This window comes from Piliocolobus tephrosceles, chromosome 7, assembly GCF_002776525.5.
Source record: "Piliocolobus tephrosceles isolate RC106 chromosome 7, ASM277652v3, whole genome shotgun sequence".
Classification (NCBI taxonomy): Eukaryota; Metazoa; Chordata; class Mammalia; order Primates; family Cercopithecidae; genus Piliocolobus; species Piliocolobus tephrosceles.
The window spans coordinates 133,817,356-133,844,431 of record NC_045440.1 but is presented as its reverse complement, the minus strand read 5'-3'; the positions used below and the strand labels follow the sequence as shown (position 1 = coordinate 133,844,431).

At 38.5% G+C, this 27,076-nt stretch overlaps 1 protein-coding gene across 3 annotated transcripts in view; it reads left to right on the top strand.

The window, feature by feature from the left end:
• Positions 1–27,076, top strand: part of ASAP1 (ArfGAP with SH3 domain, ankyrin repeat and PH domain 1) — a 314,103-nt gene that overhangs the window by 114,652 nt on the left and 172,375 nt on the right. For all 3 annotated transcript variants that reach the window (XM_023223822.2, XM_023223807.2, XM_023223814.2), the window contains exon 2: positions 6,161–6,233. In XM_023223822.2, the coding sequence (XP_023079590.1) occupies positions 6,161–6,233 (73 nt within the window). The remainder of the gene's footprint in view (positions 1–6,160; positions 6,234–27,076) is intronic.

Sequence of the window (27,076 nt, the reverse complement as noted above, 5' to 3'; positions counted from 1 at the left end):
ATTTGCATGGTTTGCCTGTATCTCTCCCCTTTTTGAGGAGGAGACAGTGACAATTCTTCATTGTCATTCTTCTGGCACCTTTATCCACAGCTCTACTCATGATCACGTTGAACAATGTGAATGAATGCATAGAAAGAGCTTATGCCTTCACATTTTGATTATTCATGTATATGTTCTAGCATATGGAGACTTAAAATGGATAAATAATTTACTGATTTGGCTGTGAGGCTGCATGAGAACTTATGTCACTTTTTCATCCTCTTATGCAAGTGTTAATTAGACATCCCTAAACACATTGCTCTGCAATCTTCACTCCTCCCATCAAGGTAGCGTGATTGCCTAACAAACTCAAGGCTGAAGTAATCAGTCTAAACCAAAATTAGGCCAAAGCATCATTCCCTTGCTTCCCCTATTAAAGGAATAACACATATAAGAACATTTACCTTGTGGCGATGGGATAAATGCATCCATTAAAAAGCATTTTTAAATGACCTCTCTGAATATACTATAAAGCAATACAATAGAAGCCCTTTTTTTTCAAGTAAGGTAAAAAAAAAAAAAATTTTTTTTTTTTTTTAAGGAAATCACTTTGGTATAGGAGTATTTGTTTCAGAGATGTTTTGCTGTCGCTGCTCCAAGTGTTTCACTGGCAACCTCCTTCTGAGGTGACAGTAATGATAGCTAGTCTTTTTTGAGCACCTGCTCCCTTCAAGGCTTTGTGCTAGCCACTTCTAGGCACATTAACGTATTGAATGCTCACAGCACTCGTAGATGGTAGGTATAATTCCCTGCTACCTTGGCATATCTCTAGGAAATTCTATGCTAGTATTTTATTGTTATATACTATTTCCTGCCTCTGTAAACATATTCATAAAATTTAGCTCCAAAGAATTGTGGTTATTATCTAAAATCAAATCTACCCAAATTAAGAGCAGTTTTCCCACTTGAGTGTATAGAAAGTACCATAGATTTAGAAAGTAATTCTAAAATACTTAGAATTTTAGAAAATCTTTTTTTTTTTTTTTTTTTTTTTTTTTTTTCTGAGACGGAGTCTCGCTCTGTCGCCCGGGCTGGAGTGCAGTGGCCGGATCTCAGCTCACTGCAAGCTCCGCCTCCCGGGTTTACGCCATTCTCCTGCCTCAGCCTCCCAGGTAGCTGGGACTACAGGCGCCGCCACCTCGCCCGGCTAGTTTTTTGTATTTTTTAGTAGAGACGGGGTTTCACCGTGTTAGCCAGGATGGTCTCGATCTCCTGACCTCATGATCCGCCCGTCTCGGCCTCCCAAAGTGCTGGGATTACAGGCTTGAGCCACCGGGCCGGGCTGAATTTTAGAAAATCTTAATGAATAGTGGCAACAGTATTGCCATTTCTCAGTTAACGTAAATATATTTCAGTAAAATATTTTTAAAGAAAATTTACAGAATAACTATTTGAAGGCAATGTCCTCTTAAGACATTATTCTCATCACTGTATAGTCATATCTCTTCTACATATATGGCTATACATATTAGATATGTATACCTTTAAACTTTGTTCGAAACCATTAGGGGAAGAATTACAGAGGACCATGTTTTCTGAATTTAAAACTATTTTATCAACCATTTTCAAAGCAAGTCTTATGCTGCCTACTTTTCTGTTTTGTGGAGATGATTATACTGATGAGTTTGTGTATTCAGTCATTTGTCGCTTCATTTCATAAGCATTTTTGAGCATCTGCTGTGTGCTAGACACTGGGAATAGGAACTCAGCCATGAACAGGTTATACAAAGCCCCTGCTTTCATAGAACTTCCATTCTTCTAGAGAAATAGCATAAAAACAAACAAATCATGAACAGGATCGTTTCAGGGTGTGGTAACACTATGGAAAAACTGTCATGATGTGCATTCGAGAGTAACCTTTGGGTGGGCCGAGGGTGTACGCTGCTGTAGGGTATCCTTAGAAGACTTTTGTGGAGAAAGGACTTTTAATCTAAGGCCTGTGTAAAAAGAAAGAGCCAGTCATCCAGAGAGCTTGAGGGAAGAGTTTTAGGCAGAGCAATCAACTAGTTCAAATGCCCTGAGCAGGCATGGTCAGATTCATACATGTCTCTGAGAATATCTGCTCTTACACTCTGCTGTGACTGAGGGATACCACTCGGCCTAGAGGAGTATGCTACCCTTCCTGTCCTCAAAGTCTCAAAGGACTTTTCCATCCTTATGGTCTGGTTTCTGTAATTTTTCTACATCCTTTTGGCTGTCAACTCTCATGTAGTCCCTCCATCAGTATGGCTTCCCAGCGGCCTCTCTCTGATTTGCAGCAGCCTGCATCTTCTCTGTGCCTAGATTCAAATGACAAAACTTGTTAGGACTATGTGTGAAATAAAAGTAGAAAGTCTTCGTGTCAGGGTTGGATGTGCTCTCCTAGATTACCATCCCTGGTCCTTAGTTATGTAATGTTAAAGAGAATGTAATGATGTCATATGGCACAACTTTACATTCTCCTTTATTCATTTATTTGTTAATTCATTCTTTCCCGCTCACCCCACCCTTTTGTGTTGTTCAACTGCAGATACATACTTAAAAATGCCCCCACATGTTTTATCCTACTTTTAATGATTTGGGAAAGATATATAGCCTGTATTATCTATCATTTTTCTCTTAGCCCTTATTTAATTTTACATATATGACATTTCAAAGGATATCACTGCAGTTGTTGTTTGGCATTTATGGGAATAAAACTTTGCAGCACACTTAGACATGTGTTATTTCTAGAGGGAGCCTTGTTTGATTGAAGGACAGTATCCCCTGGCTCTCTAAAACAGGAGGCTCTTAAAAGTGCATTTTATTTAGCTTATTTTTGCCAGTGGCCAAACACTCGAGCTTAAAAGAAAAAGAAGTGTCACCTAGAGTTAACTGACTGTAGCTGTCAAATGGGGATGCTTTCAATAAACCTCACAAGTGAGTAGGTGAACTTTACACCCTACCAGTTCGTAAGCAAGTTGGTAAACATTCAACAGAAATTCTGAGACTGTACCCGCTCCCCTTCCAACAAAAGGAAGTAGGTAGATGGTCTCAAAAAATGTTACGGCTGAAATCTTTCACATTCATTTGCTCATTTGGAGTTAACTGTAAAGTCCACTTAGTAATTTCTGTTAGACTACAGTCACCTTTTTTAGTTATTATTCCCGCAAAGATAACTGATAGGTTATTTTCCTCCAGAAGCAGATCTTTGTTTCTTTCTTGAAAGTAATTAAGAAATGTTAAGATTCAGGGGAAACTTGGACTTGCCTTCCACAACAGATTAGATGGCACGGTTGAAAAAGCATAGGCTGGCTCTTCTCTTACTTGGTATGTGACGCTTGGCAAACTAACTAATTTCTCTAAGGCCCAGGGTTTTTTATCAGGGAAAAAGGGCAATCATAAGTATAGAAAAAAATTAATGACTATTTTTAGCATTTTAAAAAAATGACATCACAGAAACAGTTCATCTAAGAATAAACTCATTTTTTAAGTAAATTTACTTTTAAGTAAATGCTTATTTGCATCATTTTCAATCTAAATGTCTTGTATTTTTTTAAAACTCAGGTTTATCTCAAAACTGGTATGTAGTTGCCACCTCCCCCATATGATGAGACTGTTTTGAGTCTCAGCTTATCACAGATATCATTAGAATGCAGAATTAGGTAGTGGTTAGAAGATAAGGCTCTGTGTTGTCAGAGACCTGGGTTCAAATTCCAGCTCAGCCACCCTGGACAAGTTAAGCTTTCTAAGCCAAGCCTCTGTTTCCTCATTCATAAAATGGATATAATAATAATACTTATTTCATAGGACTTTTGTGAGAATTAACTGAGATAATCTATGTAAACCTCTTAGCATGCTTTCTGGTTTATACCAAGTGTTTGTTAAATACTAGTTGTCTTCCCTCTTTCCTCTACAGTGCAAATCTTAAATCTTTTCAGTAATACGAAATTTATCTCTTCCTTGAAATGTCTTGTAAAACATTTCCTTAAACATGACATACAGCATGACAGGTATGTGAGATGACTTGAGATCCTAAGCCAAGGAGCATTTTGTATAGGTAGGGGTACATTGTAGTTTTCAGGGTGTCTTCTATCAATGGTAAATGATCGTGGTTTTTCATTTTTTGTAGCTCTTTACAATACAGTTATTTAAATTTCTTAAAAGATATAAGTGTATTTAAAGGGAGATATTGAACAGAAGTACAGGTGGGCAGTGGATGTGACGAGATATGGAGTTAGAATGTAGTGATGGGTATGGTGGAAATAGTGTCAGACTTGCAGTCTGGAAACCCTGTTTTTTGTCTCAGCATCCCAGTAAAGAAAGCATACAGTTTGGGATTTGGTAGATATAAGTGTGGAATGTGATGTTAGCATTTTCTGCCTCTGTGACCTTGGGAAAGTTACTTAACCTTTCTCGCCTTCCCTCTCTATAAATATTTATTGAAGATCTACTACATTTCCGTATCTGAAAAATGAAGATGATCTTTAACAGAATTTCTGTAAAGATGCAATGCAAAGGGATAAAATATTTGAAAGCATATATATCTTATATAATTGATATGTTTTATAAATAAGTTTTGTACCTCATGTCTAGTAAGTGCTCAGTAAATGTTAGTTCTAGTGTTACTTAGGACCTGTGGTTGCAAGTGACAGAATTCCAAGCTCAACTGGCTTGGGACAGAAGAAATTTGTTGTCTCATGTACTCAGACTGTAGGAAGGTTAACAGTGACATATGCCTTGGGAACAGCTGGAAGCAAAAACTCAGATGCCAGAGGACTGTCTCTACCTCTTTTCTCTGTTACTGTGTCTCTGTTAGTGTCATTCTGTCTGGCCACATTTTTCCTCACATCAAGAAACAGAACTCCTGGCAGTCCTAAGCTGATGTGACCAGAAAGGGACTGAGCTTGTTTCCAAGCCCAGAAATCCTAGGAATGTCATTGAGTCCAGTATGAGTCTTGTGCTCACCTGGCCAGACATTGGGGTCTGGAGAACAAGAGGTGAAGGAAGACAGTAGGAAAGACCGTTTTCCATAAGGGGAATTGTAGGTGCCTGCTACCATTGCTTTTATCTGTTTCAGCTTCTTCAGGGAAGTACTTAGCCTCTATGGGCTTCAGTTTTCCGGTCTGAAGTTCCAAGGTTTAGATGATGTAATGGATGTGAGTGTACATTTAATGTTTTAAAATTTTATTTATGCAGTTTATTACTGTTATTGCTCATGCCCTGCAAATCTTGACATATCATCTGGGGGTTCCCAGGCTGACCACAGACCCTTGAAGTAGCAGAAAGGGGCCTAAAATTATTTTAAGAAGTTAGTCCATTGTGCCAAGTACATTGACTATTCCTCCTTTTAAACTTGTTTTTTGAGTGTCATACACGTACAGAAAGGAGTACATATCCTAAATGCACAATTTGCTGAATTTTAACAAACTAAACACAATTGTATATCCTGTACCTGGATTAAGAATCAACAACAGTAGACTCCTAGAAGCCCCCCGCTTGTACCACAAGTAGATTAATGTGTTGATTCATCATCTGAGAAATCATTTCAAAGCTTTACCAGCATCATGATGACATTTTCCAAACTTTTTTTTTAAATTAAAATATTGCTAAAATTCAACTGCCATATGTCATAAGTATTTTTTTTTTTTAACACTAAAAGAAATCCCAAAACTTAAAAGCACTGTGAAAAGCTCTTCAGGTCATTCCTATTCATTATACTCCTTGAAACGTTTTTCTCCCTAAAATTACCATTTAGGTGATAAAATGACAGTATCCTCTTGCCTGAGTATTGTGCCATTCATGTCTATGCTTGCCTTTTCGCCTTACCAGATTGTAAATGCATGAGAGAATACAAGCCTTAAGATTTCTTAGGTGTCTTGTATTATCTTTCTTGTGCGTAACTTAGCATGATAATTGACTGACTAGAATGCTATCCATTTCACACACTGAGCTTTGTGGAATGACTGTACTTCTCCTGAAACTATAACTACCCAGATCCCAGGGACTTCCAGTCTGAAGTGATTCATTGTTAATGAATATGTCAGTTTGCTGTTGCTCTGGTACTCAGGAAAACAAATGCAATTACAAATGAATTTTTCTTTTTCTTTTTTTTTTATTTACCAAATCTTCTAATATCTTTTCCCCCTTTTTTCTCTTTTAGGCTCTAGACCAAGATAGAACAGCCCTTCAGAAAGTGAAGAAGTCTGTAAAAGCAATATATAATTCTGGTCAAGGTAAGCAGTTACTAAAAATCAGATAACATGAATTATAAATAATGTCTACAGAGTTTTCTTAGTTATTTAAAAGATGTTAAGTTTATAGGAAACTTGACGCAAATGGAAAAGTAAGTAGGTAAAAGAAATTTCTCTTTTTTTCCTCTTATCTTGACTATCAGCCCAAGCCTATTAGTGTTTCCAAAACAGAAAGAAGAAAAAGCATTAGTTGCAGTGGATTTTACTATACCCTTAAGTGCTTAATAGAGTTATGAGTAATTTTGTCACAAGTGACATGAGATAGGTAAAATTTCTGTGTGAATTTGGTCAACCTATAACTCAGTGGCTCCAGTTAAACACATCAGAATCTTTTCCCTTCTTCAGTGTATCTGTACACATTTGAAAATCAATATTGGTGATGGTCGTGGAAAAACTTAGAGAGGAGGGGGCAAAGTTAAATTCAAACCTCAACAGACCTGTGAACTATCATCTTTTCTTTTGTTGGAAGGTGTGCCAGATAACCTGTGTAACTAAATGTTTTAACTGCCTAGTGACTTTGTCATCTTGGAGGCAAAAGTATGTCATCAGTGAGTAAGAGGAAACAAACCAAATTAAAAAAAAAAACAAAGTAACCACAAAAAATGGTAAGCTCCAGCACTGTAGAAGAGAGGCTTGGAAACATAAAATGGATTTCAGAGTTTCTCATAACTCTATTAAGCCCTTAAGGGTATAGAAACTCACATCTTTTGTTAATATTGCAGTACCACCTCACCTACCAATAGGTTACTTCTCTAAGAAATCAGTGGTCTGTAACTTAACAGAAAACCTGGGAGGGAAGGCAGCAGACTATAATAGAAAGAGCATAGGCCATGAAGTTGGACAGATATGGGCTTTCGTCCTTGCTAATCCACTTCTTATTAGCAAGGTGACCTTGAGCTGGTTATTTCTCCTTCTTGAGCTTCCATTTTTCTTCTGTAACATGAGGATAGTGGTATTAAAAAAGTTGTTGAAGGGATTTAATGAGCTCATATCTGTAAAGGGTCTCCCAGGTTACGGAAGTTCAATAAATGCTTGTTCCTCTTAATTTTATCATCATGAAATTATTGAGCTGAATGGAACGTGAACAAGCCAAAGCCCTCAGGTACTTTATGGCCCTCCTGTCTCATCAGAGTTGGGAACCACTAGCCAAATGAAACTGGAAACCTAATATTCTCTTGTTTTTTAAACCCCCCTAGGCCTTGAGACATTCTGTAATATTAATTGTTAACACATTTTGCACCCTGCTGCCTTCATTTTGCTCCCTAATTTCTTTATATCCAGTAAAACACTAACTTCTCATTAATGTAGATAACTAATAGTCCTGTAGTTATGACCAAATGTTGTTTTAGGTCTTGGCTTAAGTTATATACCTAATTTATAACTTCTGCCGTTAGCGTTTTTTTCAATGAACTCCTACACTGTGGTAGGCCCTTATATTTGATATTAGCTCTTTGGGAGGTGAGTGGGATAAATAACTAGGAGATGCCACAAAGCGGGCTTCTGGGGTACTGATATTGTTGTTTCTTGATGCTAGTGGTGGTTACATGGTAAAGTTCACTTTTTGGTAATTCATCAGATGCTGAACTTAGGATTTATATACTTTTCTGTAGGTATGTATATTATATACCAATAAAAATATATTGAAAGTATTATATGCAAGGAGGTTCAATGAAGCCTTGGTTGTGATTTGAAAGAGCAGAAAATAAAAGGGATTTATTAAATAAACCATAGTATATATATAATAGAACACTGCACACACTTTTAAAAAAGAGAGAAACTCAAGTAGTCTAGGTCTGAGTTTGAATCCTAGCTTTGTTATACTTGTTCAAGTCAAGTATATTATTTAACTTCCAGGAGTCTTACATTTCCTTACCATACATTAAAAAAATAATATCTAATGGCAGGGGATTGTATGGACAAAAGGAGAGACCATCTAAGGCCCCTAATACACTGCCTGCCACATAGTAGGTGCTTAACAAATGGTAGATGGGGGAAAAGGACAGCTAGATGAATGCTTGAGTGCCTTCTCTATTTTAATTCAGTGATTCCACATATAACATTTGACCAGCTTGATTTTATAAAGATCTTAATGAGAACCATTGTTTGTCTCAGGAGGAACGGTCAGTTCTGTAATGTGATGATGGTTTGTGCCTGAGGCTCTGTACTTGTGAGCTGCAAAAGGGAGACCGTTGCTTTACAGCTGTGAGATGCTGCTGTATTTACTGTGCTGAGGGCCCACTCCATGTGGCTCTTTTCCAAATATTCTCCCTCAAGATGCATTTCATCCCTTGGCCACAATGACCACATCACTCAACAGCTCATACAAAGGCTCCTCTACTGGGGGATATGCTTCTTCCTGTTCTTGAAAGGATTTCCTTGATCACAACTGCCCTGGGTATGACAGAAGGGAGAGATTGTTCCTGTATGGATGTAAAGAGGAGAAAGTTCGAGGGCTATATGCGTAATTTGGGTACAGCCTCCTCCAGTAGACTGCACCCTCTTTGTGGATGGGAGTGGCACAGCTAACTGAACATTGAATCTCTCCAGTCTGGATTAGGGGTTCTGTGTGCCCTCCTTCTAGGTTTGTACTATTAGAGTAGCCTCTAGTGACATATGGTTTTAAATTTTAAATGAATTAAAATAAAATTTAAAATTCAGTTCCTCAGTTTTAGCCACATTTCAAGAATTTAACAGCCATATATGACTAGTGGGTGCCATATTGGATAGTGCAGAAATAGAAACTTCTCCATCATCACAGGAAGTTCTTTTAGACTGATACTGTAGAACATGTATCCCATTGTATTGCAGTTATTAACCATCTCTCTTGGAGTAGATAATGAGTCTTACCTTTGTTGATTAGGATCACATGAAGAACTCTTAAAAACAAAAACAAGAATCTCAGACCCTTACCCTAGAATTGTTCCAGAGTAGAGCCTAGCTATTGAGATTAAAAAATATATTATTCCCCAGCTGATTCTAACTTGCGGCTAAAATTAAGAACTGTTGCACTGGCCTATGAGCTTTTTGATAAGACTAGTACTATGTTTTTCATCTTTGTAGTTTATGCATTTGTCAAGGTAATTTATTAGTTTGTTCAAAAAGGTATTTATTGAGCACCTATTATATTCTCCTGTTCTGGGCGTTAGGTGTTTGGTATATCAAAGTCTCTGCCTTCATGAATTTTACAATCCAGTAGGGGAGAGATAAATGTTAATCAGATCATCAAACTGGAAAGTATTTATAACTAGAAACTAGGAAGTGCTATAAAAGAAAGCTTACAAAGTGCAAAGGGTGAAATAGGAAGAAGGATCTGAGGTAGTATGAGGAAGGTACTAAGGGAGTACCACTTGGAGGAAATGATATTCGTTGTGTATTTATGCTGTACTAGGCTAAGCCAAACAAGCCGATAAGGTAAGTACCATTGTTCTCATTTTATAGATAATGAAACTGAAGCTTAGAGAGCCAGAATAACTTGTTCAGGGTACCATACCTGGCAAATAACTGAAAGAGAGCCCAGCTGACCCCAGCTTTGCTCTTTACAGGTACTCTGTATTTGTCTTCTACCTAACACATGGCAGGGGCTCAATAAGGATTGAATGAATCGCTACATGTTGGCTGGATGGGTTACTACCTGGGAAGCTCTCTGAGACCAGCTATTAATATTCACTAATCGTGAATATTCATGAATGGATCCATCAAATGGAAACTCCCAGCATTGTAATCTGTGGGATGACTTTGGTGTTTCCCAGATGAGACCACAAATAGTAGTTACCATGGTCCTGTCTCAGAAATATAGGGACAAACTCAGATCCCTCCAGGTTCCTCACAGACTATTGAGGCCTGATAGGGTTTCTGCAGTCATGAGCAAGTATAGTATAGCTGGGTTTGTGGACAGCACTATGACATTTAATTCTTTAAAAATGACTAAATGAGTAAAACAGTGGTGTTGCATAGCTTTCCATGATACATGCTCAGTGGAATCCAAGCTGTTCCCCTGCAAGGGCTTTTGGCCTCATCCAGAGAAACCACAAGAAGCTGAACCCTGCTATCTGTTTCTCAATGCATTTTCATAATTTTCTTGTTTTCTCACAATGCTTAAGTGATACAAAACCCATGTGATACTTTTTGAACATTTAAAAAGCATTTCTATATTTCTGGTTGGAGATTACCAATCACTCAACTTCCCAAAGTGATTTGAAAGATAGCTAAACATCGTGAAGCTTGTTACTCTTAAAATGTGTTATTTTTACACATAAACTTTTATCAGTACTAGTAAACAGTATAAAAATGAGGATTTTTTGGTTGTTGTTTTGTTGTTGTTTGTTTGTTTTTTGTTTTTTAACAAACTGTCTCCATGCAAGCCCTTTAGTTTCAAGATTGTTCTGGGAATTTGTGTCTCACTTTTCCTCGTTGTGTATGAGGACATTTTAAAAAACAAAACAAAACTCAATTCTGTGAACTGCTTAGACCAGTGGAAAATTCTCCAAGCTATTCCGTTTTCCTGTGTTATTCTCTTAAGTTTTGAAGTTTTAACATTATTAATCTGTGAAACAGATTGTCGTTTAGGACGTCTGCCTTTAGTGGTCCCTCTCCCTTTTCCCCTTTCTCCCTCCTTTTGCCCTTTTGCTAATATATGATTAAAATGACTAGTTTCTTGGGCACTGTGGAGGTTTTAATTTATTGTAATTCTTGGGCAATTTTCTTTACAAAGATAGAGCCTAATCCCCCTTCCCCTTGAATGTACCACCAGAGTTATTAACTCCCTTCTAATGAATAGAATGTAGTAGAAGTGATGCCATGTGATTTCCAAGGCCAGTCCATAGGCAAGATAGCTTCCACCTGGTCCTTCCATTATTTTTCTGATCATTTTCTGTGAAGGAAGCCAGCTACCATATTGAGGATACTTAAGCAGTCCTATGGAGAACTACCACACACTTGCCAGCCATGCAAGTGAGACATGGAAGAAAATCTAACCCCAGGCAAACTTTCAGACAACTGCAGCCCTGGCTGGCATCTTGATCTTGATCTTTGTGAGAGACCCTGGGTCAGTACAGTAGGAGTGGGGCTGGCATTCCCTTGGAAGCATGAGCATGTGAATGCATGTAAGTCAGGTGTGGCTTGAGAAAAGAGCTTACTGTTTGCTTCTCAGTATTGTTTAAAAAACACAGTGAGACGTACTGCACTTTTACAAATGGAAGCATGTGGTTCATAGTAAGCATGGGTATACTGAGTTGTCTGTTCTACCAAATGAGTTAGGTTGAAAACATTAATCTTTTTGAACAGATACATTCTCATACAACACAGGTACAGGTATACAGTTTTTTCTGGGAATAGGAACTCAGAATATTCCTGCTACTAGGTCTTTTTCTGTGTTAAAATTTTGGCTTTTTTTTTTTTTTTCTTTGCTCAAATTAAATGAACATGTTATTATATGGCTGGTTCCTTAGAATTTATGCCAGGATATATTCAGAATAAATGATAGCTTATTGGTAACACATGGTGCCCCTTAGAATCTGTAACATTGTTGGTCTGAAAGTTGAGGCTTATAAATCCTTTAATGTTTTTGGGCAAGAAAAAAATGATAGTGGTATATAATTTGATCACAAGCATATGATGTGGAAGTCTTATTTTCAAAACACAGCTAAATTGTTATAAACAGTTTTGTAGCTTTTTCGTTACAAGGAAGACAGCCATTGATTTTCTCATTTCCTTACATTTTTGTCTCCCATTCCCTTTCAGTTAGAATTAAGTAGTAGATAGTTTTATAAGAGAGTGTTTGTGTTTTTTAAGGCAAAAAAATGTGTGGTGTTCTCTCCAGTTTTTCATTTTGTTAAATTATGTATTTTAAGGAAAAGCTCATAGTGCACAAGGAAATCTAGGATTTTAAAGGTAAAGTACTAAATTTATCAGTGGATAGGAAGCAAATGTTTTTGTAACCAAACAACTTCATTTGAGCTATTTTTTAGTTAAGCATTTCCTCAAACTTGAAGGTATAGTGTGAATTCAGTTGTAACTAGAGTTGGTAATTAGGTTCGGTGTCTTACCATGGTGTCATGTAATGCTTATTTTAATCCTGCGGTGTTCAGTGGGGAGAAAAATTCTCTTAACAGGCATATGTAAGAGATATAATAGATTAGAATAAAATGTCACAAGGTGTACAAAAGCAGCTTGTCTTTAGGAAATTTTACCTTTTTTGCTGTTTCTCAAGTTTGTGGATAACCAGATTTTTTAAAAAATCTTTTTGAATTACAGTGAATTGATTAGTAAAAATAACAATTCTTAAGCTCTTAAAAGGCTTTAGATAGAAATAACATGATTGAGCAAAATCTAAACAAATTTCTTTGGGCCTTCAAGGCATTTTGCATTCTTGTGGGTCCATTATTACTCCTTGGGAGGTGAAAACAAATTAAAATAATGAGTTCCTTCAGAATGGTCAAGGAAGGGTTTTTTTTCCCCCAAAAGTGAATATACTTACCCAGGAGAGCATTGCTCCTTAAATTATGTGGAGATAAACTAGAGGGATTCAAAAGAATGCTGTTTAAAAATCGGTGTCTCTTTCCAGAATAATATTAAAACCCCAGGCTTCTTAGGAAGTTTCAGTTTTTGGATCCTAGTTATTGACTCGCATATTCTTTTACTTGAAATTAGAAGCTATTCACTGCGTGTACGAGCCTGTGTATGCACTTCCTCCATTTTGCTGGTTGTAGAATGAGTGCTCTCTTTTTACTTAAAATGAGTTAATTTTTTTAATGATGTGTGCTTCTGTCTTTGGGCAATATACATCATGATAAATTAAGTAGTTTTAAATAAATTTGTGAGTACTTATCCCACGACCACTAGTTTGGTGTTGGTGTATTTTTTTTTTTTTTTTTTTTTTGGAGACAGGATCTCACTGTGTTGCCCAGGCTGGAGTGCAGTAGCACAATCTCAGCTCACTGCATCCTTGACCTCCCAGGCTCAGGTGATCCTCCCTCCTCAGCCTCCCGAGTAGCAGCTGGGACCACAGTTGCATGCCACCATGCCCAGCTAATTTTTGTTTTGTGTGTGGGAGGGAGGTGGTGTTTGGTAGAGATGGGGCTTCACCATGTTGCCCAGGCTGGTCTTGAACCCACCTCTGCCTACCACAGTGTTGGGGTTTACAGGCGTGAGCCACCATGCCCAGCCTAGTTTGGGGTTTTTTTTTTTTTTTTTTTTAAGCCTTAGGATGAACAACAAATTTGCTCTGTTAAAGGTGAATATAAAAATGTGTTTCTATGCTTTAATGATTTATTTTGGTAAAAATAAATAATAGATGCCGTTTGTTGAATACCTACTATGTGCCAGGTAGAGTCCATTGTGCTTTTCAGTCTTCAATTAATTATTTTCACTGTTTACATAAAGATTCAGATTAATGACTGTTAGGAACCACCTTTGAGCCTTAAACAGACCCTTCTTGACAACTACAGTCAAGATTCTATGACTTTACCTATGTCTTGCTGCCTCTTATTTCAAATTGCATTTTCATCATTCTTAAATGGTTTATGTCTCATCAAAGTAGGATTGTATTTTCCTGTATAATAAAGCTGTTGCACTTAAACCATAGCAAAGAATCTGCCCTCTGAAAACAACTGTGCCATGACCACCTCTGACAAGCAGTCTTATGTGTGTGTTTAATTTTATTTCTAGTTCACATGTCAACGTGAATTTTTATATGTCTATTTTTACGACTGGAGAGGTTTCTCCAATTAAGCCTTTAGCAAGAAAGAATAACTACTTATTGATTTTGTGATGCCCCATTTGGGTATGCAAATCAAGCAGATTGTGCCTGATTCTGAAGTGGTTTTCATTGATAATCAGTACCATAAGACAGAACATTTAGAGGTTGATAGAGGATGACTTTGCTTGGCCAGTTTGTCTGTTGCATTCATAGACAACAGGGATATTTTCAGATCTTCCATGTCTCGGGTAATTGATCAAACATGTACTTTTTTCTTTATGGAGAACAGTATGAGTGCTGAGGGGACTGGAACACCTCGTGCTGATTTTTCTCTCTGGTGTTTTCTGGCTTCTTCCCCCATTGTGAAAGTGCAGTGTGATATTAATGTGTTTACTGTAGAAAAATAAGATGAGCTAAAAGAAAAAAAATAATAGGCACATATCTTTTTAAATTTTTTTTTCAAGTTAAAGGTTTGTTTTTTCCATTATTTAGATTCTTTTTCTTTTTTTTTTTAACTCAAGATCTCACACTGTTGCCCAGGCTGGAGTGCGATGGCATGATCTTGGCTCACTTCAGCCCCGCCGTCCTAGACTCAGGTGGTCCTCCCACTTCAACCTCCTGAGTAGCTGGGACCACAGGCACTTGCTACCATGCCTGGCTGATTTTTGTGGTTTTTGTAGGGACGTGGTTTTGCCGTGTTTCCCAGACTGGTCTTGACCATCTGGGCTCAAGCAGTTCACCCACCTTGGCTTCCCAAAGTGCTAATTACCAGCGTGAGCCACTGCTCCTGGCCCATTGTGTATATTCTGAATCACAAACACACACTTTTGGAGTACCCAGCACATCTGTGTTCTCTGTGGCCCTCATTATCTTACTTGTCCACATTTGAGGGTGATGCCTTTTCCCAGAGTTCTGAAGTGCAGAGGAGTGTTCTATGCTGCCTGTACAGTGAGGAGTTGGGATGCTCCTAGGTAGAGAGCTGGGATGTGATCTCTACTCTGACAGGAAGTAACTAAGTATTTCTTAACAAGTCCTTCGTTTTTCAGGACCTTGGTTTTTCTACCAGTGAAACAGAGATGATGATTTTTTTTCTTGTCTGTTTATGAAATGAGATGAAGATACTTTTGTAGCCTCTAAAATGCCCTGTTTATACCCAAAGGGGAGTTGATAGTTTCTAACAATACCACATTTCCCTAGCAACTGATCCAAAGAGACCTGCCCCTTTTGATCTCACATGTGCTGTTGCCCTTCCCTCAGACTCGCCAACTGTGCACCCAGAAAGGGCAAGAAGCTTTGTCTTCAGATACAGCTAACATTTTTTCTAATTCCGAACATTTTGGGGTCATAGATAGACCCCTTAGTAAACCTCAGAAAGACAACACACATTATCTGAACTTAAAACAAAAAATCTTACAAAGCAGAATATTTCAGTCAATTTCAGGGGTTTTTGGAACCCCTGACATTAAGATCAGACCCATAGATTTATATAAACAATATGTTATATATAATATGTACTATGTTATATATAGTATAATATATAATAATATATAATTGATTAAATAAACATACAAGCATTGATTGGAAATGCTTTGAAATGTTTTACTAACAGAGATTGATGATTAAAAATAGTTCGGAGAGTCCAGGTGCAGTGTGGCTCACACCTATAGTTCTAGCAATTTGGGAGACCAAGGGAGGCGAATCACTTGAGCCCAGGAATTCGAGACCAGCCTGGGCAACATGACAAAACCCCGTCTCTGCAAAAAAAAAAAAAAAAAAAATTAGCTGAGCATGGTGGCATGCACCTGGGGTTCCAGCTACTCAGGAGGCTGAGGTGGGAGAATTGCCAGAACCAGGGAGGTCAAGTCTACAGTGAGCTGTAATTGCACCACTGCACTCCAACCTGGGCAACAGAGTGAGATCCTGTCTCAAAAAAACAACCACAAAAAAATAGTTTGCAGAGCGCTAGTTCAGAGGGTAGCTGCTCAGGCTGAGTCCTGTCCTAGGCTACCACCTCATTAGCAGAACAAGAACCCAATGAGGTTTTATTGTCTCGATTTTACATATAATTTGTAAGCCAAGAAACTAACTCAGAAGGACTTAAAGGTCGTACCCAAGGCCATAATTCTAAACACTAAATAACCTTTGTATCCCATTGTAGGTGCTTAGTGAAAGTTTGTGAATTAGTAGTAAAATACAGGGTCCTATTTTTAAACACCTATTGATTTAGAAGGATTGGCTCCATTGGGTGGTTATACTGTGGAGGCTGAAGCAGGGGAGGAATTGGTTGTGTCTTTGCTACCTATTTTAGGGGCCAGATCTCAAAGCATTGCAATTACCTACAGAGCCATCAGTAAACCAAAGTGTAATGTGTACTTCTTCTGCCAGGTAGGAAGGCTGTATGATGAAGCCAGAAGAGAGAACATTTCTACTTCTGCTGTAGGAGAGTGATGTTCAGGTGCTGTTTAAATCCTGAGTAATAGCCCTGTGGAACTCTTTGGGTATCTTTTCTTGGGGCTCTGTTATTTAATGGATTTGTCAGTGCTGCAGAAATGAGAATATGCATGCTGAGTTTCCAGATAACACCCCAGAGGCTGGGGCCAGACTCCTGCTGAGGCTTGGCTAGGAATTTGAAAGAACAACTCCAAATTCAAAATGACCTTCAGAAATTATAGAAATGAATCATCCAAAGTGGCATGGAGAAAAGCAGTTTTAAAAAATGTCCACAAGGTTTTCTGCCTGCAACGACTTTGTCTTTAATCTTAACAATAGACTAATACAGTTAGTGGTGGTGGGAAAATATAAGGAAACTGAGACTCAGGGAAGTGAAGTAATTTGCTCATAATCAGCAGTTGTTTCTAAATTAGTGTTATAGATAAGAAAATAAAGAGCTTAGATCCAAAATCCAGCCCTCATTCCCCAATAATATGGTGTCTGTAAAGTTAAAACAAATTATTTTCCGGGTCGCAGGACAGGTGGCACTAAGTTTATGGATTGGTATGGCAAAAAGGATCTGAGCAACTATCTGATGATGGACAGGAACAGAGGGCAGTGCTTTTAAAACTTAACCTATCACGGCACTTTGGGAGGCTGAGGTGGGAGAATTTCTTGGGCTGGATTTTGAGACTAGCCTGGACTGCATAGTAAGACCCCATCTCTTAAAAAAAAAAAAAAAAAAAAAAAAAGCCAAGCGTGGTAGTGCATGCCCGTAGTCCCAGATACTAGGGAGAGGCCGAAGTGGGAATATCACTTGAGCCCAGGAGATCGAGGCTGCAGCAAGCTATGCTATGACCATGCTGTGGCATTACAGCCTGGGCAGCAGAGCAAGACACTCTGTCTCTTAAAACAAAACAAAATCTTAACCTACCTAGCTCTAGATTGAAGGTGGTAAATTCTGGGGCAACCAAAGACTCCATGTTAGTTTCTGTTTATCTCAGCCCACCTAAGCAAACACTGGCTTCATTATTTCTGAGTACTTTATGGTACCTGTATGGTTATGCTGCTACCTCTTGCCACACCCCAAGTCTACTTGTTAAACAACTATTCATTTTTCAAGTTTCTGCTCAATTATCTTCTCTTATGAAACCTAATCTCCATTCAAGTGTCGTCTCTGTATTCTTTTTTTATCAAATATTAAATAGTTGCCTTCTATAGGCCATCTTAAATAGCAGTATGTTTTCATACAGAAGAAAGAAAAAAAAGTTAGAACTCCTCCTCATGCCATATAGATAATTTCATTGCAGATGTATTAAGTATTTAAATATTGAAGTGAATAAAACTTTAAAAAGTTTAATAATTTACTTTCACAAACCCTTTCCTGTGCTATATAAACAAATACATTGTTTTGGGTTAAAGATTAAGTGTTTTTAAAAATACTATTAGAAGGCTTAGGAACATAAGGCAGGACACCCAAAAAAATCTTTTGTATACAGATTGATATATATGACTACATGACATTTTAAAATTTCTCTATGGCAAAGGGCACCATTAACAAGTTATAAGATAAATGGAAGAAATATTTGCAACACATATTATAAAAGTTTCTATCCCTTGTACAAGACGTTCTTACAAACTGATAGGAAAAATACTAGCATCGGAAAACTAAGCTAAATATGTAAACAGGCAGAAAAGGAAATGTTAATGGACAATAAAATACGAAAAGATAGGCTTACTATAGTCAATTTTTTATACACATGTGGCCAGAATTAAAAAAGAACAGTAACATCTGTGTGCTGATATGGTTGAAGAGAGTTAGCCCCTGTTATATGTGCATTGCTGCTGGGAAGGTGAATTGCTTTAACCAGCTTCTCTGGAAAGAATGTGGCAATATTAATTAAAATTTGAAATGTTCACACTATCCCGCAGCAATCCTGCTTTTGTGAATATATTTTTCCAGAGGTAAAGTAATGGCATGTAAGAGCTTGTGTATAAAAGTATTTATTGCAGCGTTGTGTTTTGATGGCAAAAGCTGCAGAAAACCTAGTATCCTCTCAGTAGGGGGATTTGTTATGGAACATAATCACAGTTAAAATAATTAGATTTACTTATATTAAATTTCATGATTTTTATTCCATAGCGAAAAAGCAAGCCATGGTGGTCGTATGTAATATCCCATTTTTTTAAAAAAAAAGGGAGAAAGGGGTGAAAACACCTATATTTGTGTGTCTATGTGTGTATGTATATTTTTTTAAATCATAAGGTTTCACTGAGATACACTCCAGATTATTAACTTTGCTTATTTTAAGGAGATGGGATTGGAAAAGGGAAAAGGAAATTACAATTTTATCTTTACAATTTTATCTTTATGTATCTCTGTAATAGCATATGAATTACTTATATAATTTTAAAAACAGAATTAAATATTTTATAAGTGTGATTAGTGCTACAAAATATGTATAGGATAATATAAAAAGAATTTGTCACTTCCCCTTTTATGGCAGTGCTATGTTTTATGTCACATATTACATGGGTTTATTATTACATTATAGCTCACTGTATTTTATATGGCTGGCACATGGCTGCTGGTATTTTTTGCAAGAAGGAAAAAGGCTTGTTTTATGAGAATCCACTACATGCAGTGAGCATTTTACTGAGCATTCACTATGTGCCAGGCCCAGCACTGGGAACTGAGCATATGACTATGTAAAGCTGGGACCCCCAGCTTGTCAAAAGGCTAAGAAGAGAGTGAATAACAGGATGCTTGGTAGGTTACACTTACATTGAAAGTCAAGGTGAGTCCTGAAATTGTGATGGAACTTATAGACAGGAGGACTTTGGTTAGATTGTATGACTGGAGTGTAGTAACGCACGTATCCCAGCTAGCCTCTGGAAGATTTTTCTTCGTTCATGAGGATAAGATGATAAACACATGTTTATCATGTGTTCCTCTGTACTCTTGATACAGAAGGAGAACTTGTGTAAAGACCTTGGAAGAGAGGCTAGGCTCCCAGGAAAGAGTATGGGAAATTAAGGAAGTGAGACTGGAGTGTGGAATGGTACTTAGCATCTTATAAACACCCACTGCATACCAGATACTAGATGAGGCACTTCGTAGTCTTTCTCATCTATTTCCCTTAAGGAAAATGGTTTGGAATGCTCTTTATGATAGATTTATGAGAGTATTCTCAAGGCCTTATTATACCCATTAAGTAGAAATAATCCTTTGTGGTTTTATAATTTTTTTGTGTTTTTCCAAAAGAGCTTTTGTATTAATTTTGACACCTTTACCTCTTAGTGGCCAATCAGCAGGGCTGATGATGTTATTAGACCTGTTTTATATATGAAGAAATTAAGGCCCCTGGGAGCTTCAGTCTCCTGACATGGTAGAGTCTGGAGCTAAGACCTGGATTTTCAGGTTTCTCAATCACTTGGCATCTGGCTAAAGTTAAAAGACTTCTAGAGGCTCCTACACTTAACCAAGTACACTAGTTAGGAGCACAGGCTTTAGGGTCAGTGGCTGTCACTACTGCTTCTTATCTGTATGACATTGGGGCAACTTGCTTAACTATTCTAAACCAGTTTCCAAATTGTGAACATTGAACAAGATAACGCAGGAAAAATACTTAGCATACTTCTTGGCACATTAATCAAAAATTATAATTGCAAATAATTATCTTTATTATTACTTTGTCAGTATTATTACAGGACAGGAAGTCTTGTTTTATTTACCTTTTTGTTCCTGGTATTTGTCATCAAGTCTTTCACATAGTGGATTCTGAATATATATTGTGGCACACAATATTCTGGTATCCACGATAGTCTTTCCTGAGTGTGTCAGTGGAGAAGGATAGGTTTTAGAATCAAATGAAGTGGGATCTAATCCTTTCCTCACCACTGAGTTTCATTTTTCTTATCTATAAAGCAGCTGCCTTGAGGGAGTATCACATGAGTTTCAGGATATTCACTGTGATTGAATCCCTCTACATAGTCAGTGCTTAATAAGTAGCAGCCATAATTAGAGTTGCTGAGAATCAAAGGTTAGGTTGGCAGGCAGTCCAGTCCAGAGGTTTTGTGAAAATTGCTCAATTTGGTAAGGTATAACACATGGTGTTAGTTAGACAAACCCCTCAGGGAGAGACCTATTTAATAACTGCTATGGTTCTGAAAGTTTTGAGGAAGACCTCGTTGGATGAATATACAAAGAAAGTTTAAAGAGTATTGAATTTTAATGTATTCCTAAGGTATTTGCTATTGCCAACCCCTAGGGATAGAAACTCTTCTGCGTTGTCTGAAGCCTCTGCCTCCTGTCCATGGGGTAAAAGGCTGGCTCCAATGCAGTGGCCAAGGATGGATAGTTGGTATGGTTGTCATCATTGTGTCATTGCCATTATAAATATTTATTGAGCTCATCATGTACCAGGCACTTGGCATGCAATATCTTACTTAAATTTAATAACATCTCTATGAGGTAAATGCCATTGTAATTTCCATTTTCCAGATGGGGAGGATGAGGTTTAGGAAGATAAAGCTACTTGACCTACCGGGTGCAGTGGCTCAAGCCTGTAATCCCAGCACTTTGGGAGGCCGAGACAGGTGGATCACAAGGTCAGGAGATCGAGACCATCCTGGCTAACACGGTGAAACCCTGTCTCTACTAAAACAAACAAACAAAAAAATACAAAAAAACTAACGGGGCGAGGTGGCGGACACCTGTATTCCCAGCTACTCGGGAGGCTGAGGCAGGAGAATGGCGTAAACCCGGGAGGCAGAGCTTGCAGTGAGCTGAGATCTGGCCACTGCACTCCAGCCTGGGCGACAGAGCGAGACTCTGTCTCAAAAAGCAAAAATAAAAAAGCTACTTGACCAAGGTACCACACAGACAGTAAATGATAGACTTGAGATTTGAACCTAGGCCTGTCCTACTTTAGGATGTGGAGTATAGGGGAGGGAAAAACATTCCTGGCTGACATCTGCAAATTAAATGGACAAAAGACAAATTAACAGGAGAAAAGGCTTATTTAGTATGGGCATAAGGGGCCTCACAGAAAAGAAATGAAAAACCCCAAAGAAGCAGCTAGGCCTAGGAGCTTATATACCATTTTAGCAAAGGGCAGAAAATTGTGGAGAAGTGACAAGACAGAGAAAAAGAGGTTTCTAGGAATTATACAGCAGTAAATGATAGGGAAGATAAATATAAGAGGGAAACAAATAGATGATAGGGATTATTTTAACAAGGTTTATTTATGCAGATTCATCTTAGTGCTGACATTTCATCTCTTGTGACAAGGGTTTTTCTCCTCTTCCTGGAAAGGAGGTGGGGGAAACACTTTTACAAAGGGAGATTTATGCCTTACTTTTAGGCAGAAAATTTTCTTCCTTTCCTTTCCTTCCATTCTCCTCTCCCTTCTTCCTTCCTTCCTTCTCTTTCTTTCTTTTCTTTGCTTTCTTCCTCTTTGTTCAAGGTCTCACTCTGTCACCCAGGCTGGAGTGTAGTGGCACAATTACCACTCACTGCAGCATCGACTTCCCAGGCTCCAGCAATCCTCCTGCCTCAGCCTCACAAGTAGCTGGGACCACAGGCTCATACCACAGTGTCTGGCTAATTTTTGTATTTTTGGTAGAGACCGGTGATACGGTCTGGATTTGTATCCCTACCCAAATCTCATCTTGAATTGTAATCCGAATTGTAATCCCCACGTATTGAGGGAGGGACCTCATAGGAAGTGATTGAATCATGGGGGCGGTTCCCCCATTCTGTTCTCATCATAGTGACTGAGGTCTCACAAAATCTGATGGTTTTGTGGGGAGTTTTTCCTTCCTTCACTCTGCACTTCTCTCATACTTCTCCTTGCTGTTACCATGTGAAGAAGGATGTGTTTGCTTCCCCTTCCACCATGATTGTTGTAAGTTTCCTGAGGCCTCCTCAGCCATGCTGAACTGAGTCAATTAAACCTCTTTTTAAAATAAATTACCAAGCCTTAGGTATGTCTTTTAGCAGTGTGAGAACGGACTAATACAATGGGGTTTTACCGTGTTGCCCAGGTTGGTCTCAAACTCCTGGGCTCAAGCCATCTGCCCACCTCAGCCTCCCAAAGTGCTGGTATTACAGGTATGAACCACTGCACCCAGCCACTTTGCTGTTTCTTAATTGCTTTAAGCTCAAAATAATAGTTATGCTGAAGTGGTTTGTTTTGGGGTGGCATATTCTAATTTAAATTTCCTTATTTATGAGCTGTATGAACAAGGGTAAGTGTTTGTATCTACACAGTTAGGATGGTAATAGTACTTATCTCATGGACTGTTAGTAAGAGTGAATGGAGTAATGTATTGTATCTAAAGTGCTTAATACAATAACATACAGTCAACAAACTAGCTCTAATCACGATTATTACTGGAATAGTAATACTACAGTAGTAAATCGGTGATTAGTTTATATTAGTCATCTCCCCACAGAAATGCTGGCAGTTGAAATCCTGATGAAGTGGCCTTTTCTGATCTAGTTGTGAAAACTAGACCAGATTTCATTCTTGTATTATTTCATCCTTGTTTGAACTGAAAGGATTCACCTAGCTCTTAGAATTATCTTGCAGGCCAGGCATGGTGGCTTATACCTGTAAATCCTAGCACTTGGGGAGGCCAAGGTGGGAGGATTTGGAAACCAGCCTGGGCAACATGGCAAGACCCCATCTCTACAAAAAATTAAAAATTAGCCAGGCATGATGGCATGTGCCTGTAGTCCCAGCTACTTCGGAGGCTGAGTTGGGAGGATTACTTGAGCCCAGTAGGTTGAGGCTGCAGTGAGCCATGTTCATGCCACTGCACTCCACACAGGTCTACAATAACAAGACTTTGTCTCAACAACAACAACAAAACAATTATCTTGCCTTCTGCAACAATGTCATGGATGCCAGAAGTTTCTTAGGAATATTGGGAAAGAATGTCTCTTCTTCACGGATGAATCACTTTTCTTTCTGTGTTCTTTTCTTTTATCCAGTCTCTTTCTCACCTACTTACCCTAGCCCCTACCGTACTGTGTGCCCAAAAGTCTTCAGCACTTGCTTATAGTAAAGATGTTAAAACAGAGCTGCATCCTGCTCTCTAAAACCTCTTGAAGTGAGTGGGCCATTTTCTGCCTTACCAGTCCCTCTCCTTCAGACACACTCATTCCTGTGGCAGTGCTCCACCATCGCAGCTTTCTTTCCCTCCTCTTCCCTATACCTCTGAACTGACATTCCCCTCAGATGGCTGAATGTACTCTGCAATGTGTTCCTCCCTTCTGCTGTTGCCCTTGCTATTTCCTCCACCAGAATCTTGGTTCCTTGCTGTCTCACTCTCTGTGCCTGTTGAAAATCTGCTGGGTAAACCCTTAATTTTGTACACAGGTGTGTGTGTCGGGGATGTGTGTGTGGTCTTTCTAGTATTGACATTGATAACTTTATAATACAGTATGTTAAAAAAATAAGACATGTGGGACCTGTGTTTTTATTCTGTTTGATATTACAGACATTTCTCTGTATTATAAGTAGTCATGGATATATCGCGGTAACAGTAGCTGACATTTTGGGGCACATGCCACATGTCAGGCACTATGTTAAGCACCTTACATTTAATTTTCTATCGTTTTTATTTTCATAGGATTATTATTATTATTATTACCCCCAAGATATGTCTTACTAAACTGTTATATTTCTAAGCTAGGCAATGTTTTTATATATATATATATATATATATATATATATACACACACACACACACACACACATACATACACACACATGTGCGCGCACATATATATGTGAGACATATATATGCCAGTATATACACACATACATACATATGCATGTATATATAGAAAGAAACTACGTGGTTATTCAGCTGTGGAATTAGCAAAACATATAGGACCCATGACCTAGCCTATACTTATCTAGTCTTCCGCCTCAATCACATCACATTACATGTTTCATCTACCTAATAAGCATAATTCTTCCCTTGCAGAACTAGTGAGGGTGAAATATGAGACTTAGAAAGCATAAGCATTTGGGTCACAGAAGGTTCTCAGCTCCTCCCAACACCTTCTTCCCATGGCCTGTCTCTGCCTTAGCCCTTAGCCAAGTCCATCTTATTCTTCAATGAGTCTGTCATCACTGATAGACTGAGAGCTTCTTGTAATTCTTTCTAACCTCCGCATGAAATTTCAGTTGAAGATAATGGCTGTATCTAGGGAGGGAAGGAAAGAGATTGGAATTGGGTAGAGGGACAGAAGTAGGGGAATAGGGGATCATTCTTTAATATTTTATTTATTAAGCTGGGTGGTGCATACATGGATATTCGATTACTCTAACAAATTATATTTTTCACTTGAAATATTTGATAGTCTCAAGAAAACAGCCTATATACCTGTTTTTACTACTGAGGTGCTTCCCCTGGGAGCAGGTAAAATGAACAGACAGCTGAATTCTTTTTTCATAGGTCTGCAAAATCAGAAAAGGGTATCAGATGAGGTAGGAGTCTTGGTGGTAAGGTGGGACCTCTTTGGCCTTAGACATAAGGTATCAGGAGTAGCTCCAGCACATGAGGGAGACACGTGTGTCCTCTCAGTTGAGCTGGTGTGGCCTTTCTTTTGTGTTTTTCTGAGCCGCTTCTCTGAGTGAACTTGGACAGTAACCAGAGCTGCATTTTTTAATATCTCAGCCTGAGATGCTGACAACCACTGCAGGCACCATGAATTTTTAATGTGGTGATTAGAAGGCTGGCTAGGGCCTCATTTCATTTCACTGGACTGCTGTGACACTTGTTTCCTTCATGGTATTTAGACTTCCTGGGTTATTTCACAATCCAGACTCATGTTCTGTTTCATGAGTGCCCATTGCACCCATGCACTTACTGAGGTGTGTTTGAAAGCAAAATTTAAAAATTTGGTCTCAATTATTGAACATCCTAGGCTGTTTCAGAAGGGGATGCTTCTTAAATTCCTGAAAAGGAATTCAATAAATCCAGGTCAACAAATATTAACCAAGCCACAGCTTTGAAAGTCCAGCTCACTGAAAGATCTACAGCAGTGTCCATTGGGTAGGGATGCAGAAGTGAACCATAGGTAATCCCTGCCTCTTGCGGTCTGGTGGTAGGAAAAGATGTGTGTGTGTATATATATACACACACATATATACGAATATATACGTGCATACATATATATGTGTGTATATACACATATACACACACATATATATGATAGGATGTGGTAGAAAATCCTGCAGTAGAGGTATAGAGAATTGTGGGCAAGGAAGGATTGTTTCCAACTAAAGGAAGACTTTATGAAGGAAAATAATTTATTGTAAAGCCTTTAACGATACGACTTTGATAAATATCTGTTCACTTATTCATTCTGTAAATACTATGTAGGGAAATTCATGCTTCTCTGTGCAGCACAACAGAGGAGGGAGATGGAGAGTTGAGTACAGGCATCTGAAATGCTTCCAAAAGAACGTGGTATGCATCACTTCCACTCACATGGCCTTGGGTGGTGCACGCCATATTTCCTGCCTTACTTCAAGAGTGTGGGGAAATGCAGTACTCCTTTCTGTAACCCTGCAAGGATTGAGAACTTGGATATCCATGGCAAGTGGTAATGTCTGCCACAGGAGTCACAAGATCTGATGCACAATATAACAGTGTTACATTGGATGCTGTGTCAATACCAGACTACTGGGAAGCCAAAGCAGCAACAGAGAGACCATTTCAGAAGCAGAGTGTATTTGCCATTGCCACAGATAGGGGACTGTGAGAAAAAGAGGGTTTGGGAAGAAGATCAAGAGTTTGGCTTTAGACACGTTAAGATTCAACATATTAACAGAGAGTGGGTTTGTCTGGGCTGGGGATATCAATTTGGGAGTTATCAGCTGATAGAAAGTATTTAAAGCCGTAAGACTGAGATCCCAAGAGAGTAAGGAAAAATAGAGAAGAAAGGGCCAAGACTGAGGGGCCTCAACATGATGAGGTTAGAGAGATGAAGAACCAGCGAAGACAATGGAGAGGACCAGTCATGAGGCAAGAGGACACTCAAGAAAGTGTAATATCCTGGAAGCCAGACGAAGAACATGTTTCAAGGCAGTGGGGGGTTATTGTTTATGCAGTATTTGCTCTATTAAGAAACTGTTACAAACTTTATGTCAGCTCATCAGTAGCACAATTCTGTAAGGTAGTTATTGGTCTCATTTTATGGATTGGAAAACAAAAGCTCAGGGAGGAGAAAATTTCACCAGTTAATGTTTCTCATGTGCACCTAGTTCATCTGATCCAATTCTGAACATTTTGCAGCAAGAGATGGACTGTGAAAAGCATTTTACAAATACTATTCCTCAGACCTGGAACTTAGACAAAATGAAAGGAAATGAAGATTAGTTGCAGGGAAAGAAACCTGTTAGGACACATGAATTTTTCTTTTGCCATCCAAGATTGTTTTTCCAAGGAGAATTTTCTCCTTTTTCAGATAATCAGAGTTTCTTTCTTCCTTTTCCTTTTCCTTTTTCTTTTCCTTTCCCCTTTCCTTTCCTTTCCTTTTTCCTTTTTCCTTTTTCCTTTCCTTTTTTTTTTTTGAGATAGAATCTCATTCTGTCACCAGGCTGGAGTGCAGTGGTGCAATCACAGCTCACGGCAGCCTCAACTTCCCAGTCTCCAGCAGTCCTCCTGCCTCAGC